The sequence below is a fragment of the Anser brachyrhynchus genome (genome assembly GCF_964034855.1).
Source record: "Anser brachyrhynchus genome assembly, chromosome: 13".
In the NCBI taxonomy this organism is placed as follows: Eukaryota; Metazoa; Chordata; class Aves; order Anseriformes; family Anatidae; genus Anser; species Anser brachyrhynchus.
The window spans coordinates 20,645,611-20,665,132 of record NC_137708.1 but is presented as its reverse complement, the minus strand read 5'-3'; the positions used below and the strand labels follow the sequence as shown (position 1 = coordinate 20,665,132).

The following is a 19,522-nucleotide window of genomic DNA, read 5'->3' as shown; positions in this document are numbered from 1 at the left end:
GGAGAAAAAAGAAAAAAAAAGCTTCTTAAAAGTTCTTTGCAGTGATCATTTTTTAAATTCAGAGGCTTGTGATCCAGTCCAAGTGGAAAACCATAACCTTTGCTGAGGAGCAGGCGGTGGAGGGTGCTCGGTCCCGGGTGAAGGTTTGTGAGGTCTAGTGCTGGCCACGTTCCCCTCATGAAGGGAGAGCAGCGCTCCTGTGAGGGACAGTCTTTGGATGATCACTGCCCGGGGCTCTTCAGAAAATCACCACGTTTTGCATTAAGGGCAGCCTTCCTCATATAGTACATTGCTGCAATTAATTGCCTTGACACATGATTAGTACCTGGGGGCAAGGACAGGTCGCTCTGTTGATGGGGCTGGGATGCGTTATTAATTGCATAAACTGGCTTGGCATCAAAGGACACGAAGCAGCGGCGGTGGTGGGTGCTGTGGTATTTGTGAGAGCTCAAGAGATTTGTGGCTGTGCCATGCTCCTTTGCCATCCCGGCATTATTAAGATTCCCTCACTTCAACTGTTAAGAAATTAGCCTTTAAACCTGCCCCCCAGCATGTCAAGTCTCTATGTTTCTGTGCAGTAGGTCTTTGATCTGTTCTCCTTTGCACAGAGAAGGTATTCAGCAACAGGCACAGCATGGGGAGCATCTCACGGGTAAGCAGGTAGCAGAGGAGGGGTTAGGACAGGAAACCTGAACTGGCTGACCCGGGCTCGTGCTGATGGGACCTGATGTTCTGCTTTGAGGCTTGGTTCTATTTTCTGCTGAGAAGTCATTCTGAAAGGAACTAAGTTTGTGAAGGGTGTTACAGGATTTAGCAGAGAAAAGTTAAAAATAATAATAATGCTCATATGGTATCATTTATTCTCTCCGCATTCCATGTAGATGAAACAATTTTATAGCTATTGTTACACTGTGCTGGATCCCTTCGTAGTATTAATTACCAGAAAATATAATACAATTCAAGCCTCACATCCTTCACTAAAATGAACCCTAATGTATTTCACTGCTGATTATCACCCGTACATACCAATAAGGCTGCTCTGGAGGGCACTCAGGAGGCAGCCGTAGGCGGGGAGGGACGGCAGCATTACGGGGGGGGGATCACAGCACCTGTAGGATCCTGATCTCCTGTGGGTGGGGGCCAAAGAAAAGTCAAAAGAGGCAGGTGGGTATGTGCACTGTAATACAGCATGAAGATGGGGCTAAATCTTAAAGTTTTTTTCAGACAGCTGTTATTTGTGCTACGGGGCACCTGCAGCATCTCTGCTAATCAGGAGGCAGCCCCATGACCTGCAATTTATTAATGTGACTTCTCCTTTTGTCTCCAGACTGCACCAGCTCTGTTGGCAGTGGTTGAGGCTTGCACACCTCTGTCTTGTGTGAGTAGCTCACCCACCCTTTCCTAACCCCGTCTCGCACATCTCAGCTGCTGGTGGTGGGGTCCAGCACTGCCCTCGGCCTCAACACAGTGATGGGAGGCTGGCCTCACCCCTGGCCAAGCGGCACAGCCTGCTAAAATTCCAATTCCTCATTTTGACAGCATCGCTCTCTGCTCTTATTACATTAGCACTAAAGATTGTACGTACAACTTTTTAGAGTGACACCTAAAGGGAAATATGGGTTATGCTACACACTGTTATTAAGTGCCTGAGGCTCCAGCAATCTTTTTTCCTGTCAGAATTGATTCATTAAGCAGCATATGGAAGTATAGAAGTGGCTTGGATTAGGTTATATTCCCCTTGCTAACTAGATTCTAATTTTTCTTCTTTGTTTTTACTTCCAGTGTTTTGCGTTGTCATAATAAAGAACAAATTGTACAGGAGAAAAAACACCAGCTGAATTTTAGTTTCTTGGCTCATGCATTTCTAGGGACCTGTGCATTACACTGGACTGACTTCTATATATTTGAAATTCAACATGAAAAACTTCCGTCTGAAATTTATCTTGAGTTATTCCAAATTTCAAATGGAGAACAAGCACCACAAATTTAAGCACATTAAAGAGGGGCAGGCCAGTGTATTGTAGAAGGTGCACAGATGTCCAGAGACTAGAAAACTTGCATGGAAGATTAGGAAGGAAAAGTAGAAAGATAAGCCAGATATAGAAAGAAAATGGAAGGAAAAAAGCATCATAGGAAATATTGAACCATATACTCCCTCCCCGCTCCAGTGAAATCATGCTGCAGATGTCCAGAGCAGCCCTGCGTTGGTTTAGCTGGTTTAGCTGGTTTATGCTGGGTGTGTTTGGAGGTGTTCACATGTTCTCTTCCACCCAAAGTGCTAAAAGGTTGCAACACCCTGGTTTTCACGGGGCCAAGCTCTGCACGCTGTCATGTAGACGTGCAGAGCTCTGTTTTTTTGGTTGAACATCTCCACGTTTGTGTCAAACCTCATAGCACCAGAATTAAAAGCAAACCAATATAAACCACAACACATAAGAACAAGGTGTGCGAGCTGCTGCTGCGGGTGGCCAGGGGCATGCAGTGAGAGGAGTGCACGGGTGGTCACAGCACGTAGCCAAAATGTCATCTGGCCCTGTGGTCTTGGGGTTTTTACATCTCACTGAGTTTCACTCAGCAGAATTTTGTACAGAATTCCCTAGGTTTCTCATTTCTGCTCTCCATTGTACCCTTGGTAACAGTGCAAGGGGAGAAATGACCAAAAACCTCATCCTACCGAGCAGTTCCTTGGGGCCCCACCACATGAGCTCTATCATGAAAGTCTTTTTTTGTTATTTTGTTTTAAAGCCGGGGCTTGGGGAGCTCTGCATAGTTGGAGTTTGGCTGGTCACCGTGGGCAGGTCATTGTTCCGGCTGCTTGAGGTGCTGCAGGTGTGCCGTGCTGCATGCAGCAAAGGGTGGCCTGCTGGTGGTGATGGTCCCTCTGCTCTCAGGTGCCTGTGTGAGGCCATCTGTGTGCAGGTGGGTGCCTCGGCCTCCCATGGCAGTGTGGGGGCTCCAGGTTTGGGACTCTAGTGGGGAGGGAGGGCAGCAAGACCGGAGGGAAGGAGCCAGGTGGGGTTCTCCTGCCCACATTGACTACGTGTGGTCTTCCTTCCAGCAGAAGACTTGCTCTACAGCTATCGCAGATGAGTTCTTCCTTCAGCTGAAGCCCCACGTCAGACCATGCGGTGCCTCTTGCTGGAGCGGTGAGTGGCTCAGAGGGCATGGCACGCACAGCGTGTGCCAGAGCCTCGCTAGTGAAAAACAGCAGCCCCGGGGGGGTCACTGGTACAGGGCACCCCATGACACTTCATCACCCCCCCTGCTTTTACTCGCATCCTGAATTTTAAACACCCCCAAGTACTAATGACTTCAGGTCTGCTCCTAAAAGAAACCTGAGAAGATTAAAACTGCAATAGCAGTGATAGACTCATCTGTAATAAAAGTCAAGGGCCCCGTTAACCAAATACTTCATTTCTTAATTCAATTTAAACCCTGCTATGACAAATTCAGTCTTTTGAAGCAGACAAAAAATATTTTCAACTGATGATGTATATTTTAATTTCATTTTAAAAACATTATGTAAAGATACAGTAATGACAAAGAAAAGACGTGTGTGGGTGCTTGGGGCAAGCCTAGTGCAGGCACATTCTTCAAAGTGAATTTATTACCATTTTCACCTGTTATGTTAATCATCAGTCATGTATTTTATTATTGTTAATAGTTAATTTGCATACTAATATTTATAGTTGCTCTGGCCCTCAGAAGCGTGCTGGGGCTCTGGAGAGCAGAGGGAGCCACCCGCACACCCACTGCAGCCACGATGTTCCTGGCTCCATGCGGGCAGGGGTGAGCTCTGTGTGCGGGTGGCAAATTCTGCTGACATCAGAACGGGAGAGTCCTGAGGGCTGGCAGAATTCCCTGTGTCAGAATTTCCTGTACCATTGCTGGTGCTCTGGTTGCAGATGACCCCTACTTTATTAACTTGTTGTAGGCATTAATTGGTGAGCAGTTTTCTGGTTAAAATAGAAGTTGAACCTTTGAAGCAAATGTATGGGACGTGACCTTTATATCTCCTAGTCACTGTCAGGATGTGCTGAGTGCTCTGCACCTTGACATTCAATAAAGTAATAAAGAAATGAAATGTACTAATGTAACCTTTACAAAATAGTTAAAATGATAGTTTAATATTTAATCTCCCAATATAGTGTTAAAGTAAGCTCAATAAACCTTGGCAGTAAATTACATTCAGAAGGAACTCAATTTAAATAACATTATGGTTATGATAGTTGGCAAATTATGTCCTAAACTGCTGCTTCAGGGAAAAAAAAAAAATCCAACCAGGTTTAGGGTGGGGCTTTTGACTTTATTCAATTTTTGTATACTAATGGAGCCACTAATCAACATTTGATAGTTGATCTGGAACCTTAGGTCCTTTCTCCCCATATCTCCTGCCTGGACAATCAAGAGGATGTTGTAGACGAACATCTTTTAGCAGCCAGAGCAGATGAATCTTCTGTATTTGAGGCACAATCTGGGTTTCAATTTGTCTTTACAAAAGATGTGCACACAAAAAGGACCCAAAACCCACTGTATTAGGGGAAGGTGAACAAATGAAACAAATGAATGGGTTCAGCAAGATCATACGTTTGCCTGAGAGCTGAAATAATTTCTTGTTCTTCATGTAAAACAGCACGGGTTGCTGGATGGGCATCATGGCTCGGGCTGTAAAATCAGGCTAAGCTTGTACTTGTTGCAAACTGAAAGTGCTGCAGACTCACATGTATAAATGCGTGCTAGGTGCTGGAAATATGGAGTGACAGTGCTATGGGATGATTGAAATCTGTATATGAGCTTTAAGTTCTTTAGAAATGTGTATACAAGACTACATGTTGCATTTCACATGGAGGGATCTTAAACTATTTCACAACACATTTTTTAGAATTGTTTTACCGGAAGTGTGTTTCTTCTGCATTTAGTGGTGATATAGCAGTCTTTATCCACTGGCCTGGATGCAGTTTTGATCTTGGTTTTACCTAACTAGACAAAACGTGCTCATGAAAGTGAGGGACAAGCGCCCAGCATTGACTGGGCTGGTTGCTTCAGTCCATGGATGATATCAGCTTTCTACTTGTTCTCCTGCAAAATTAAACCCTTCTCTGCTTGAGCTAGCCTTTGATTGCTTGTAGTGCTGAGATAGTGTTTGGACAGAGACCATAAAAGTACTCTGATAAATAGGTAGGGGTAGAGAAAACACTCGTGCCTCCGCTCTGCTCATCTGGCTGCAGGGTGTCATGGTGGAAAGGGACATGTTGTCTGTGGCAGGGAAGTGCCAGGGTTGCTAAACATCAGGAAAAGATGCACTGGTGCCGTCATCTCAGGTATTGCCGGAGGACTGGCTTTGTTTCTTACAGCTGTCTGGAGGTTTCTGTTTCTTTGAAGCTGAGGACAGCACAGTGAAGGTGTGGGAGGTAATGTTCCGTGAGGGGAAGAGACGGAGGAGAATCAGGGCTGATGCTGAAAGGGAAAATGGGCTGAAAGGAAGGAAACAGATCTTAACTTTGGGCAGTGAAAAGTGGATGCACATTGCATACTGGTGAGTGCCATTTTCCAGAGAAATGGTGCTCTCTACGAGCAGTTGATCTGGATTGCACTACTAAAGGTTCGTTGTGTTGTTCCTGATGCTGCTCTAGGCTTAGGTAGTTTTGTATTTTCTATGGAAAGAAATAGCCTGCTGAATGAGTTTTACTGTATAATTTTCACTGAATGTAATTTAAAAAGGTTTCAGTATAACAGCTTTTTATGCCTCAAAGCGAACTGAGAACCAAGACGTCAACAATTAGTGGTCTAGTTTCATGTTATTAGATTTCCACCCATCACGGCAGCAGCGGTTATACTGCACTAACAGAGCACCAACTGTATAGAACAAAGCAAATATAATACCTTTTTTATGGTGGTACCATAAATGCTTTGTCTCTGCATACCTTTACCATTGGAAGTGAAGAATGACATTTAAACACGTGTGAAGAGAGCATAATCTTACCTCCACAAGGGTTAATTTCACCTCCTTGTGACTGAATAGGAAGATGGAGACTTTTGTCAAGCATCTGTACTTTCTTCTCGATTAAGGCAGATTACAGACGCTTAATTGGAAGGGGTTTCACACCTATGGTGATACTGTTATTACTGTAAAATTAGCCAAGTGTAAGGCATGCCTGCATTCCTACAGAAGTAAGACAAACTTGCTCTTTCAAGGGGGCACAAGTAATAAGAAAGGGGTGGGCTAAAAATGTGATTTACCAGGAAACTCTCTGGCCCCAAATTCCTAGAGGTTCACTGGTTTGTAATCCAGACATGGCTCAATCAAGGGACAAGTACACATCTTGATTTTCTTTTCTTCTCCAGGGGCTTGCCCCTTTTTCTGTTAAGTGAAACATGCTGAGTGGTATCTAGAGTTATCTCATTTCTGTTACTTTTATTTGCTTTTCCTTTTTTCACTCAGTAATTTTTCAGCTTTTCAGTTAAAGTATATACATGCTATCACAGAGTAAAGAAGTTAGTTTGACATCTCTGTAATTTTAGTAAAAAAGGCAACAATTTGAAAAATTTATTAAAAAAATATGATGACCTAAAATCTGCCAGGAACATCCCAGTGTTTTTTAGAACTGCTGGGTGAAAATATTGCAGCAAGAATGGTGAAGAATGAGTTTCAGCAACAGAAAAGGCAAATATTTAATGAAATATTTATGCAAAAATAAACTAAATGAAGATAAAATCAGAATATATTTTGCTTAAAAATTTGCTCTAAAACACCTTGGTGGGGGAAAAAATATCTTATTTGATGAAGAGCTCTCTAGGGTAGAAAAAAATAAAAAAAACCACGGTAGTTTTCTGCTGGTTTTAGCTGTCAGATAAGAGCAGGAAATTGAAGTCAAACACCTACATTTAGCAGCAAAAGAACAATGTGCTGAGTCCATCTGTAAAGGACCACCTGACACGGTCTGAGCGGCAAAGGACTGGCACCCTGTCCTCACCATGTGCCAGCGTGGGTTCTGGCTGCCCTGCTGCTGCTGCGTTGCTCCTCCTGGTGGGCCGGGATCTCTCTGGTGGGCTGAGGTCTCTACAGCAGGCAGGTGACTGCAGCCTGGTGCCTGAAAAATATTCCAGAACACATTCCTCTGTAAGCAAGGCCCTAACGTGTTTTTTCAGACAGCCCTAAGTGTGCTTATGAATAGCTCGTAGTAAAAGCTTCCATGGAGAAAAAGCAATTAAATCTTACTGGCCCGGTGTTTATATTTTATGGACTACAGGTTGGAAAGTCTGAGTGCAAATCATTCAGACACGGCTAACATCCTTGCAATAAGGGAATTTTTGATAAGCACTGGGCAAAAAAAACCATTTTTTTTTCCTGTACTGCCAGAAGTGAGAGGACTCAGTTGTGTTTTAGAGGGCAGTTCCCTTGGAAAAAGGCATGAGGTCCCAGGGAGCAGGGAGTCCAACCTCATCCAAGTGAGGAGCTCAGGATGAGGCTGATGCCCCCAAACACCATCAGGGTGCGTGGCCACCATCCCCACGGGAGTCATGATGACTACACACAAGTGAAACAGGACTCAGGTGTGAGGTACTTCATACCCTGCTTTTAGGAGCTGGTCCCACAGGGACAGCGGCCTTGCAGGTGCTCTTTACCTCAGTGGGCACTTGGTACCTATGTCAGGTAGGCCTGCTAGCAATTTCTCATGGGTGTTATGCCATGTCAGGCAGCAGGTTTCATCTCCAGGTTCCACTTCTGCTTTGACACTAAGGAGGATGACACCTTTGGTGCCTTGAGCCTTTTCCTACTCCTCCTGGCCATTGCCACTCCAGCTTGGGTGTGAGCTGTGGGCCACGAGACCCATAAGAGAGGCAAAGGCTTTCCTTTCAGACTCTGCATCTTGGTGCCAGTGGCATTTTTATTTATCTTAAAATAGAGTAGCAATCCACCACACACAATCTTCTGCCTCTTGTCCTGCTTGTTTACCTCAGCCCTGGCATGGGGGTGTTCAGCCATGCTTTTGGGCCACAGCTTCCCAACCAACAAGGCTGCCAAAGCATGCCAGTCAAGGGGGAGCAGCTTTCTGCGGGCACTTGTGTGACAGTGCTGGCTCTCATCTGGTACTGATCGAACGCAGTGACCTGGATGTGTGTGACTCCTCTGCATCATCTGGCCTCCATCCTGTTAATGTCCAGCCTTTGGAAAACCCACTTGTGCCTTACAGAAAGGCCTTAAAGAAAGGCCTTAAATGCACAGAGCCATGATAGGAGGAGGAAGAGCCTCTCTTGGCTTGGCCAGCTCAATTCCATTTGCTCTTTTCTCTCGCTGTATTTGATTTAGCCTGCAATCAATAGAGAAATTAAAAGGATGTGGGTTTAGTCCACCCACAGACTTTCACTGTGCTGCTTGGAGCCGCTGGCTCTGCAGGGATCTGCTAACCTTTGCCACAGCATGCAGCATGGGCTGGGGCTAACCAGCAGGCAAATGCTGGGTAGTCCTTGCCTAAAGATCACTGTTCTCCAAAAACACTCGCTTCCTGTTAACTGCCGAGAAAAGTTTCACCTGCACAAGCTCTCGCTACGAGCAGGACAGTTCTGTTGGTTTCAGTCAGAATGGGATTAGCCCTACAAATCATTTCACTAACAATGTGGCTTGTGATATGATGATGCAACCTGGCAGTGAGTCCAAGACAGGTCTTCTTTCCTGGGCTGAAGTAAAGTAACTCTACTGCAGTCCTTCATCGGTGTGAAAAGATACAGATTAATGAGGGAGTTTTTCAGTATCTGTTAGAAAAAAGAAATTTTATACATGCAGGTATTTTAAAATACATAAGCACCATGTATGTGTGTATATACTCATGCCATCAGTTCTGTTTTTTTAAAAGTAATTTTTTTTTTTTTTAGGACAGAAATGTTGTTGTTAATTGTTCTTGTTGTTGCAGTCAGTGATGTAGGCCAGAAAAGCAATCTGTGCCCAAAATACTAAGGTAAAACTTTCAAAGAGTAGTTAGTATAACCAGAATTTGTTTTTTTTTTTTTTTTCTTTTCGTTGAGATTGTGTCTGCTTTGCTGTCAGCCTGGCTCGTACCATAAGCATGCAGTGAGATGCACGGCTCGTGTGCTCTATGCAAAGTGCTTGGAGTGGATGTGTGCATGTGTTTTTCTGTACTGAGAGCAATACAACATCACTGCTATGGATTCTGAATGATTTATGAAATGAAAAATCTCTCAGTGCAAGGGCGAACAAATGCAGGGTTGAACTGGACTATTTGCTTTAACATTTAGTTTAAAACTGGTTAATAAAGCACCTAGAACCAAAGAATTTAAGAGAAAAATATCTATTTGTATATTTTCCCTTTGTGCTGTTATAAGTAGACTTATCGCTTGAATTTCAAAATACTATACAGTCCAGATAGAAACAGGAATGTGCACAAAGCAGTTTTATTTTGCCATGAGCAATGTTTGGTTTCAGGTGAAACAGTTTGCAAGTCACCAAAATCGGTACTAGCGTATGAGGAGGTGAGCACAGTTGTAAAAGAAATGTGGATTATACAATAAACCGGTCCCATTGGGATCAAAGGCTATGTCCTGAATTCTGTATTTATGAAACTTCAGCACGCTGTCATTTCCCTCACCCTGTGCGTGCAGAGTGGTGCACTGGAAAGCAGAGGCTTCATTATAGACCAGAGGTTTATCCAAGGAGAGCAATTCAGTGTGTGCCTGCAGCTCCCATGTTCCTCGTTGGCATCACGAGAAGCGGTTGGGCACTGCTGAAACAGATACCAGACAAAATAAAATACACAGACAAGATGGGCAGAAGACTCTTTACCCTGTGACTTTTAAGAGTTCAGCAAAGCCTATCAAAAAAAAAAAAAAAAGTGAATATTTGAGAAGTGACTTGACTCCAGAGAATAAACACTTACAGAGGGGAAAGAATTATGGGTACCAAAGGGCTTTTTAACTTAACTCTGAAAAGTATAACGAGAACCAGCGGATAGAATCTGGAGCCAGACAAATTCAAATTGGAAACATGACCTACATTTTTAATAGTGAGTGTGATTAACCATTGGAACAAAGTACCCACAAAGTAGTGGATTTGCTCCTCCTGATGGCTTCAAATCAAGACTAGATGCCTTTTTGGGAGATAAGCTTTAGTCAAAAATAGTTATGCTTTAGTCAAACACATGTTAGGGGGCTCAGTATAGAGGTAATTGGAGAAATGTAATGGCCTGTGATATCCAGGAGGTCAGGCCAGATGGTATAATGATCCCTTCTGGTCTCAAACTCAGTGAATCTCAGAATGAATATAAATGCTATCATCTGGATGTGCATTTGAAATAATTGCAGGAAGAGATTAGACACGCAATTGCATATGGTTTGGAATTGATAAACTTTCCTCCCCTCCAGAACAAAAGCCCTTATTTATGCCTAATTACATGGTGCTGTTGTAATTCAGATAAATATCCATTAGGAACTAGGGTAGGATGTCAGCAAATCAATTTTAACTACTGTGCATGTGTGTCATGTGGAAATCTAGTTTTTAAAGCTTTTATTCAACTCCAGACTTGCTCGCATAGGAATATATCCAGGAAGAGCTCCAGAGTGGACATTTAGTCCACCCGGAGAGTGTCATTATGTGATTTAGCCCTGTCGACTTTGAAGTTGGTTCAGCTAAATCATAAAGACGTGGAGGTCCTGGTCCCCAAAGCAGCTGGGTGCCTAATCCTCATGACTACCCGTGCATTGCCGAATTTTACGGGAAAGGGTTGTTGAAAGAGTAATAGCGGAAAATAAAAAAGTGCAAGCTTCTATGAGTAGTGCTGTTCATGCTGACATTATCGTAAATGGCATCTCTGCTTGGGTAAGGCACATGCACCTGCAAAATAGCCAGCTGTTGCACTGCTTCTGGAGAAAGAAGTACGAAATAGTAACTGGTAAGAGAAACCGCATTAAAACACAGATAACTTTTAATATGAATTTCATCATGTTATGTAGCTTTCAATTTTAGTGTTATCTTGCTCAAAAAACAATCAGAACAACAGCACAGGTAAGCTGTGAGGCCACACAGAGGAAATAGCTTTGTTAAAGTTCACTGAAATGTCATCATTTATGGTATGTGTGTGTTTACCTGTGCTCAGAGGACAAAAATTGATGAGTATAAAGAATTTCATTCATAAAGGTCCATAATCTTTCGGATTCTCAGTCTCTCCCATAACCAGCTCCCACCGACAGCACCAAACATGCACTTCCCAAGTGATGAGAAAAATCATTTTTTCAAATTCTGAGCTCTGTACAGAACTCTACACAGCACCTAATGTTCCACTGCAGGAATTAATATTGCCGGGTGAGGAATGCTCCCCTGGGCTATCTATTTATTTTGAAGGGGGCAAAAGCCTGGATCTGCAACCTCCCTCACACTTACCCAAACATTTGGGTAGTTCTGTGACAACTCAGTTTTATAGGCTGGCCTTTCTCTAAAGTGAGTGAGATGTGTCCAATTTATGCATCCTGGAGTATAAAGCTTGGAACCTGCACCTGAATCCAAACTTTATTTATTATAACTCTCTAACTTTTTTTTTTTTTTTTTTTTTTTTTTTTTTGTCCTCCAAGCAACACATATAGAATATCACAAGTAACATGAAGGCTGCAGAAATGTATGCTAATGTGTAAACCTTAAGTCAAACTTTCCTTGGATTCTCCTTCTGTATCGATGCTCAGAGACCTGTAACACATTAGTTAACTATAGCCTGCTTTTTTCAATCTCTCTTATTTCAGCTCAAAAAGGTGACATGATAATGGTGACTCTGCAGGTACTCTGTAGTATAACCAATGTTTTACTGAATCTCAGTATTACTTTCTTATTTGAATAGCAAGACTGTCTGCAAGTGCTATTCTATACAGTCATTCTGAATATTTTGTTAGATTACACTAAAAATGAAAGTGACACGAAATAATGAGAATCACATTTAAAGTTAGATGTGTTTTAATGTGGCTTTTTGCCAGTTAATTCTTTTTAAAAAAACATTGCAATAGCTAGTGATTCTGAAGGTGCTTTTTCAGTACTTCTACAGAGATGGCATTTATGATAATACCGCTGTATCAGCAAAACTACCAATATAGATATTTTACTTTTTATCTTGATTTAAAGGTCTTTATACAAGGCTTTCCTATAACAGTACTGCAGCAGCATTAATTTCGTAAAGGTCCTGAAGGTCATTCTTATTTTCAGGCAATTAACAACATCCAAGAATTTTAATGATGCTTTGCATTAGTGTTATTATATCCAGAACTGTTACAAAATTCAACAATCTATGAAAATGTCACTGCTAGGTATGAAAGAAGCAGCTCATCTGAAAATGAAAACCAGCTCCAGTCTTTGCAGGTGTTCAACAAACTTGAAGTGATTTAATTTTGTCTTCTCTACCTCCACTTCTCAGGCACTTCTACAAGTTCCGGCACCTGAAATACCATCATATTTGATTTTTCTAGACAAAAGAAGTGGTTAGATCTAATTATTTAAACTTAAGTACAGCATTTGGTACTGTGCCATATGGAAAATTATTAGCTAAAATAGGAGATGAGTACAAAAATTGAAAAGTGGATAACAAAGTGAGTAGTAGGAGGAGAAGATCAGTTCTGAGGGAAGTAGTGAGTTTCCCAATCATCAGCCTTGGGACTGATACTATTTAACATTTTTTTTATTAATGATGCTGGCATAAAAATAAGTGTGTGCTACTGGAATTTACTGATGGCATAAGGGAGGGAGGTACTGTCACTGCAGAGACAAATAAATCTCTCATTTAGGAAGAACTGAGTGACCTTGAGGACTGGGATAAGATAAATTGGATGAGATTCAGAACGATTGAGTGCAGGATCATGCAGCTGGATCTTGTTAACCAGGTTTCTACTACACCTGGGTGCTCAGGGGAAAGAAATGACTAAGGTGGGGAAAGACACAGACCACGCAAAGCAAAGGATTTTCCCTGGGGTAATGAAATGCATCAGTAACACTGTATGAAGCACAGGTTAGATTGCAGCCCGGATAGTGTACACTGTTCGCAAATGATTCACTTCACACCTGGGAAGCTACCAAAAAAGACGATTAGAGTGCCCACAGGAAGGGAGAGCCTTAAGTGTGACAGGAGCTTGGCAAAATGAAGTCTGATGGAGGCCACTCTAAATACTGCATAGGCATAAGCTCCAGGCAGAGAAAACATCTATTTAAACTAAAGGACAACATTGGCACAAGAACAAATGAGTATAAATTGGTCATGAATAAATTTAGGATGGAAATTGGAAGCAGGTTTCCAAACAACAGAATAGTGATGTTCTGCAATTGCTTTCCAATGAGAACAGTGGGAAAAACAACAACAACAAAAAACCCTGAACTACTTTTAAGACAGAGTATAATGAGTTTCTGAAAGGGATTATATGATGTGTTTGGCTAAGATAGCAGGGAACTGGACTTGATGGCCCAAGAGGTCTGTTGCAGTCCTGTCTTTCTAAGCCTGTTTTTCATGGCCAAGTAATTCAGAGCACTGTTAAGTGCTTCCTTTCCTTCATGTCTTTTTTAGATAATTTTTCACAGTGTGCTGCAAGCACTGCTGGACTGATTTAGTCAAGGACCAAAACTCTGTTGTCCAGCATATGCTGAATACTCTACAAACCAAGCAAGAAAAGGGAGTGTCCAGCATCCTACAGGGCCAGGCCTGGGGTGCTTAAAGAAATCACCAGTACCTTGTCCCAGAAACCAGCATTTCATTACATCTTAAAGCTGCATATCCCCATAGACAATACAGCTATAAATGGATTTGTACAGAAACCCTGGCTTCAGGGTTTGGCCAGTGGACTTCTGTGGGTTCTTTACCCACAAAAGCAAAGTTGGGTGTTTACAGCTCTTTATTTTTCAGTAATAGCTTCATCAAGCAGCTGGGAGGATGTAAGCTGGCCTGGTAGTACAGTGACTCCCTTATTAAGAGAGTTTCTCGTAGTCAAAAGTTTTATGATTTTCTACATATGCTTCAGTTGAAATCTGATGAGTGGGAAAATGAGACCTGCAGCACTGGGTGACTCTGGCTGTTTTTCCTTTCCAGCTAACTACACACAAACTTTTTATGAAATCAGCAATTAATAACAAAAATAAGTTAAGAAATTGAAAAGTTAGATGAAATCCCCAAAAGTACAGGTAACTTAGAAAATGAGAAAAAATAGGCAGTAGATTCACAAGGGAACAAGTTCTTTGCTTACACCTTGTCACTATCCACATTAATCACATTTGCAGTAGGCAGTAGCTCTACTTTGTTGTGCAAATACTTTAACAACAGATTTTAAAAAATGGGCAGGATAGCTGAGTCCCTAGGTTCACATCAATGGGGTAATGAGCACTTGTGTTACCAGCCCGAAGAGCCATAAACATGGCAGTGGAAGTTTTCAGTCCCTCTTAGGCTGGGTTTTTCCAAAGCTGTCTCAGTCCTTTGGTATCAGGCAGGGAGGCTCGCTGGGGTGCCCCTGCAGGGAACATGGTGACACTGGAGCTTGGCTGTAGGCGACTGGGGTGCAGCACCCACCCACAAGCTGCCCAGTGACACAATGGCTGCAAATGCCCATCCCTCGGGGGGAAAAGCTAAAAGTAATTTGAAAAATGTATTTTTAAGGGAAAACAGTATCAAAGGTCAGAAATGAAAGACATGAACTTCGAAATGGTCAAAGAGAAAATATTTAAATTGATTCAAACTTAAAAGGAGCAACCCTTATTTTATTCTTTAACTATTGTTTCTTGTTCCTTAAGTGTGTGCGGCTACAGAGAGTTTTTTTTTTACCTATCCTAAACTTCAACCAGGACACACTGTTTGGTGAATACCTCAGTAAGATGATCTTATTTTACCCGGTCCCGTCAGCAAGCTCAATTCAGAATGAATCAGTCACAAGCAGCGATCACAAAATCATTGTATTTTTAGTTTGGTCATCCTCATATGCCCAGCTGTGAGGACATGGCCAAACCAGGGATGAATTCAGCCCTAAGTATGTGGCAGCCTGGTGGGGCTGGCCTGGTGGAGGGGCAGGGCCACCTCAGCACTGCTCAGCTCCAGCAATACACTCAGTTGGGTGGAAATTGCTTTGGAATAAAAACTCACGTTTTCAGCCTGTTTGCAAACAGACCCGTGTGCAAGCCCAAGAGTACAGGGGCTCTCAGGTGACAAGCACGCTGAGGAATATATGTGTGACCACAGCAGCTGAGATAAATAGCTTTTGCTCAGAGGTGTCTGGATTTCGGCTGCCTGCATGTGCGGGTGACAGCAGTGCCGATGGCATCAGGAAGGATGTGTGGGGCCTCCCTGCCCACGCTCAGGCTGCCTGCCTCCGAGCAAAACCAATGAGCATTAGCAGTGGTTAAACACCACCAAAGCCTACGAAAATAACTCCTCATTAGGTAAATCAGTCAGGGTCAGCCTTTCTGGACACCAGGCCGGCCGCTGTGGAGCAGCGTACCTGAGGACTGAGGTGAGTGGCCTGGTGGGGCTGTGAGGCCAGCTTGCCGCCTTTGGTTTCTTACCCTTGTGGATTTCACAAATAAGAGGTTAAAAAACACATCCCTGGTTCACAGAGGGCCTTCAGGGTCCTGCCTCGCTCCTCTTTGCCCCTGCTTTTGTTCATGCTGGTCACTGCATCCCATCTTGGCCGAGCAGGGAGCCGCCTGGGAAGAGCAGGCCTTGAGACGGTCCCTCAGCATGTGGGCTGCAATGCTGCAAGGATGTCACAGCCTGCGAAACAGCAAAATAAAATAGGGGCAAAGGAAAGAAAAAAAAAAAAAGCCATACAACAACACGCCGACAGAAAGCAAAGACAACGTGTTCGTTCCTCACTCTTCCCTCAGAGCTATCTCGCCCTGTGCAGAGGCTGCAGAAGTGTGAACACATCCTGTTTACATCTGCCGCCCGGCTGGCGCGACGGAGGGGAGCGTGCGGCGGAGGAGCCAGCTGAGGTGCAGGGAGAGCCGGCCCTGCCATGGAGGCACTGCCCATCTACCACGGGAGCATCAGCCGTGAGGCCGGGGAGAAGCTGCTTCTGGCGGCGGGCACTGACGGCAGCTACCTGCTGCGGGACAGTGAGAGCATCCCGGGGGTCTACTGCCTCTGCGTGCTGTGAGTGCGGGTGGACGGGCAGCGGTAGGGGTGCTGGGGACACTGCGGATCCCAACCTGGGCATCCTTGGCGTGGCGTGGTCCCATGTAGTGAGTCAGAACAGTGTCTGAACATGGAAGGGCGGGTGAGGTGCCATGAAGGGCTGAGCAGCTCGCCTTTGTGCCTGCTATCTTCTGCTCCTCCAGTGCGCTCATGGGTGCACCCACAGCATCGCCAGCATCACCACTTATCGGGGAGAGCAGCGCAAAGCGTTTTGTCACACAGAGTGTGCCTTTGCTTTGGGATCCTCTTGGTCAGGCTGGGTGTCCCGTGAGCCATTGGGCTTGGAGTGAACTACCTTTAAAGTACGCAAAATACGAAGTGGTAATATTTCATCATATAGGGTGAAAGGTAAAATATTTAATGGGATGGTCTGTCAGAGTGGGGATAGAGAGGTTTGCTCAAGAGAACTGGGGTCTGTAAAGTCATAGAACCTCATTTTAATGAGGCATTTTAATTACCCTACTTTTGGCATAGGCAGAGGAATGAGAAGTCCTGAGAGAGACCACTGTACAACAAATCACCATAGCACCAACGGAACAAAGATGTGTCTGCCAGGGCTGCACAGACTGATGAGTGTCGCGTTAGTAGGAGAAGAAAAGCAAGGGAAAACTGTGTTAAGGCCAGAAAGAAAATAGCTAATGGTGAGCAAAGCGAAAGGGCACTTTGGTACTTCGAGAAAAAAAAAAAAAAAAAAAAAGCAGAGGAAGAGTCCTAAGTCAGGTTTTCCCCAAAGGTCTTGAATACATTTCCAACAATATGCAATTAAGCCCTGGGTGAGCATTATTATTCCCCTGTTGTAGAGCAGTAAATGGAGAGATGCAAGAAGGTAATAGGCAATCCAAAAATACACCACCTTCTTTTAGTGAAAAGTCTTCATGGCAGAAGATGTATTCTTTCTTCTCTCATGAAATCAGGTGAACCAAGAGAGGTGCCTCTGCTAACAAATACCTCAGCCCTTAACAGCTAGCTGAAAAATGGGACATAAGAAGCATCTTGAGTTAAATGAAAATGCAGTAGACATAGCAAGAGGTAAGGAGTGCTATGATTCCAGTGATGGCAATAGGCAATAAAAGCAGAATCTGTTTTAAATAACCATCAGAGGAAATGGTGATATATCTCCTTTAACACTCAGAACTCAGTCAGTGCAGGTAAAACACCAAGGCATTAGAGAAAGGGTCAGGCAGAATGTTATAATGCCGCATAAAATAGAGAATCCTAAAATTAAATCCACCGTTAGTCTAAATCAGGCTGTAAGTATATAACAAGGTTTTTCATTTGTGCGCAACAGTTAGGATTTTTTGCCATGTTAGTGGTAATTTATATCTTTAGGATGAAATTTCATGAATGAATTAATATATATATATATAATGAAAATAGGAAGAACAGAAAGGATTGCTAACTACAGCAAGCTTTGGAGAAAAAGATAAAAGACCAACCTAACTGTTTCTGGAAATTATGGACCACTCATGTCTTCATGTTATGTCACATTCAAACATATATATGCTAAGCAAAGGGGAAAAGCAAAAAATATTACTGATGAATGCTATGCAGGTTTCTTCTGGAATGTAAAACTTTTTTATTTTTTTTATATAAGCCACAATGTATGAGGGAAATTGTCAATATCATCTTAGATAAATCCAGATTTAAAAAGAATAAATGAAAAATATTACAATGAATATGGTCCAATACAGACAGTAAGGTGGCTGAAAAATGGTAGAGTTAAGCCTTGGCTTGAATGCTCCCTAATATTTCAGTTTAGAGTATTATGTAAGAAATAGCGGATACAGTAAGCAACGTATCACACAATAACTTTGAAGACAGGTATCATAAAAATATCAGGAAATGGTCTCACACTGGAGATAGCAATGACAGCTTAGAGAAATGTGTGCCATAAACTACAGAAGTGCTTTAACAGGCAAATTTACTAAAGCAAAGCACTTCGGTAGAGAGTCTGGAGGAGCAAGTACAGAAGGCATTAGAGATGTAGATACGTATTCAGTGGAGGATGCTAAGCCTGGTGTTGGCAATGGACCAAATCCTCCAAATTCAAGTCTGAACAGCATGCACAGAGATGAAACAGGTGACAAGCACATACGTGCATGAGAGCTTTGGTAAAAACCAAGAAGGAAACAAGCAGTTGCTGTATTCACTCTTTATTAAAAAGAAAAGAAAACAGAAGAAAGCGTAAGTACCTCTCTGCTTTTTCATACTTCCTAATAGATAACAGAAATTACAAGGAATAACAAAATTATTCAGCAATTTACATTTCTGTTCAGAATCTATGCTGATGATCACTCTAGAAATACCTAGGTATATCAAGTCTCTGCAAAACATGTGTTTACTGGAAGTACTGAAGCAATTTTAGAAACCTGAGAAACAAGCCTGGTGAACCACTAGGTGTATTGCAAAAAGTATCTCAGCTAAACAAAAAAAATAATATCTTCCCAGTGAAAATTTCTAACAGCAGTGAAAATGTTTCATACTGACGGTGATGTTTCTATTGTTCGTAGAACAGAAAAAGAGAAAACTGTTCCCACTTTCCAAAACCAAAACGCTTTCAGTCTGTCTTCTTTCACCTCTCCCTGCACTTCCCTGGAGAAGTAAGACAAAACAAATCTAAGAAACCCCAGCTCCCCAGACCCCAACCATCTTAAGCATTTTATTTTATTTTATTTTATTTTATTTTATTTTATTTTATTTTATTTTATTTTATTTTATTTTATTTTATTTTATTTTATTTTATTTTATTTTATTTTATTTTATTTTATTTATTATTTTATTTTTACCATGGGGAAGGGAGAAGGGACTTGACAAAACTGAAATCACAGTTCCAATAATGAGAAAAGAAATTTTGGATGACAATATTTGATCAGCTTGAACGACACAGGTGGTTGCCCCGCATGTCCAGCTCCAGGTACAGCATTTAGAAAGTCCTGTGATTGCCTTTGCATTGCTGTGGCTCAAGCAATGCCTCCCCTTTCTGAAAGATGGTGTAAGTTTGTGATGCCAGCCCCCACTGGGCACTCCCAGAAAGCCCTAACATATTTTGGCAGTCTTTGAGCCTCCTAACACATGTAATAAGGGCAGCGGTGTTCACAGTCAGGTTCACTCACCTTTTGCTTTTTCAATTAAAAAGTGGAGCCCTGACCTTTAAAAGGGAGAAGAGTCAAAGACTTCAGGAATGCCTTGCGACTGACGCTGATTTTACAGGGCAAGCATAAAAGGGACAGGTGGTAGCATAAAACCTGACCTATAGAGATGGGTAACTGCGGCAGCAAGGCCCCTGTTGTCAGCACATTTATCTAGAAAACTCTGCTTTCTCTCTTCTTTGTTTCTCCTGAAGTATTCTTTATCTTCCTTGAGTGCTG

The 19,522-nt window shown here is 42.7% G+C and overlaps 1 protein-coding gene across 4 annotated transcripts in view; it reads left to right on the top strand.

The window, feature by feature from the left end:
• Nucleotides 1-1,111: 1,111 nt before the first annotated feature.
• The window catches only part of SH2D1A (SH2 domain containing 1A), a 29,448-nt gene continuing 11,037 nt past the window's right edge, over nt 1,112-19,522 (top strand). The window contains exons 1-2 of one of the 4 annotated variants that reach the window (XM_080553320.1): nt 1,112-1,378; nt 3,062-3,146. In XM_080553320.1, coding sequence (XP_080409446.1) covers nt 3,124-3,146 — 23 coding nt within the window. In that variant the 5' untranslated portion in view covers nt 1,112-1,378; nt 3,062-3,123. The other 3 variants (XM_080553318.1, XM_080553317.1, XM_080553319.1) reach the window with 3 other exon arrangements.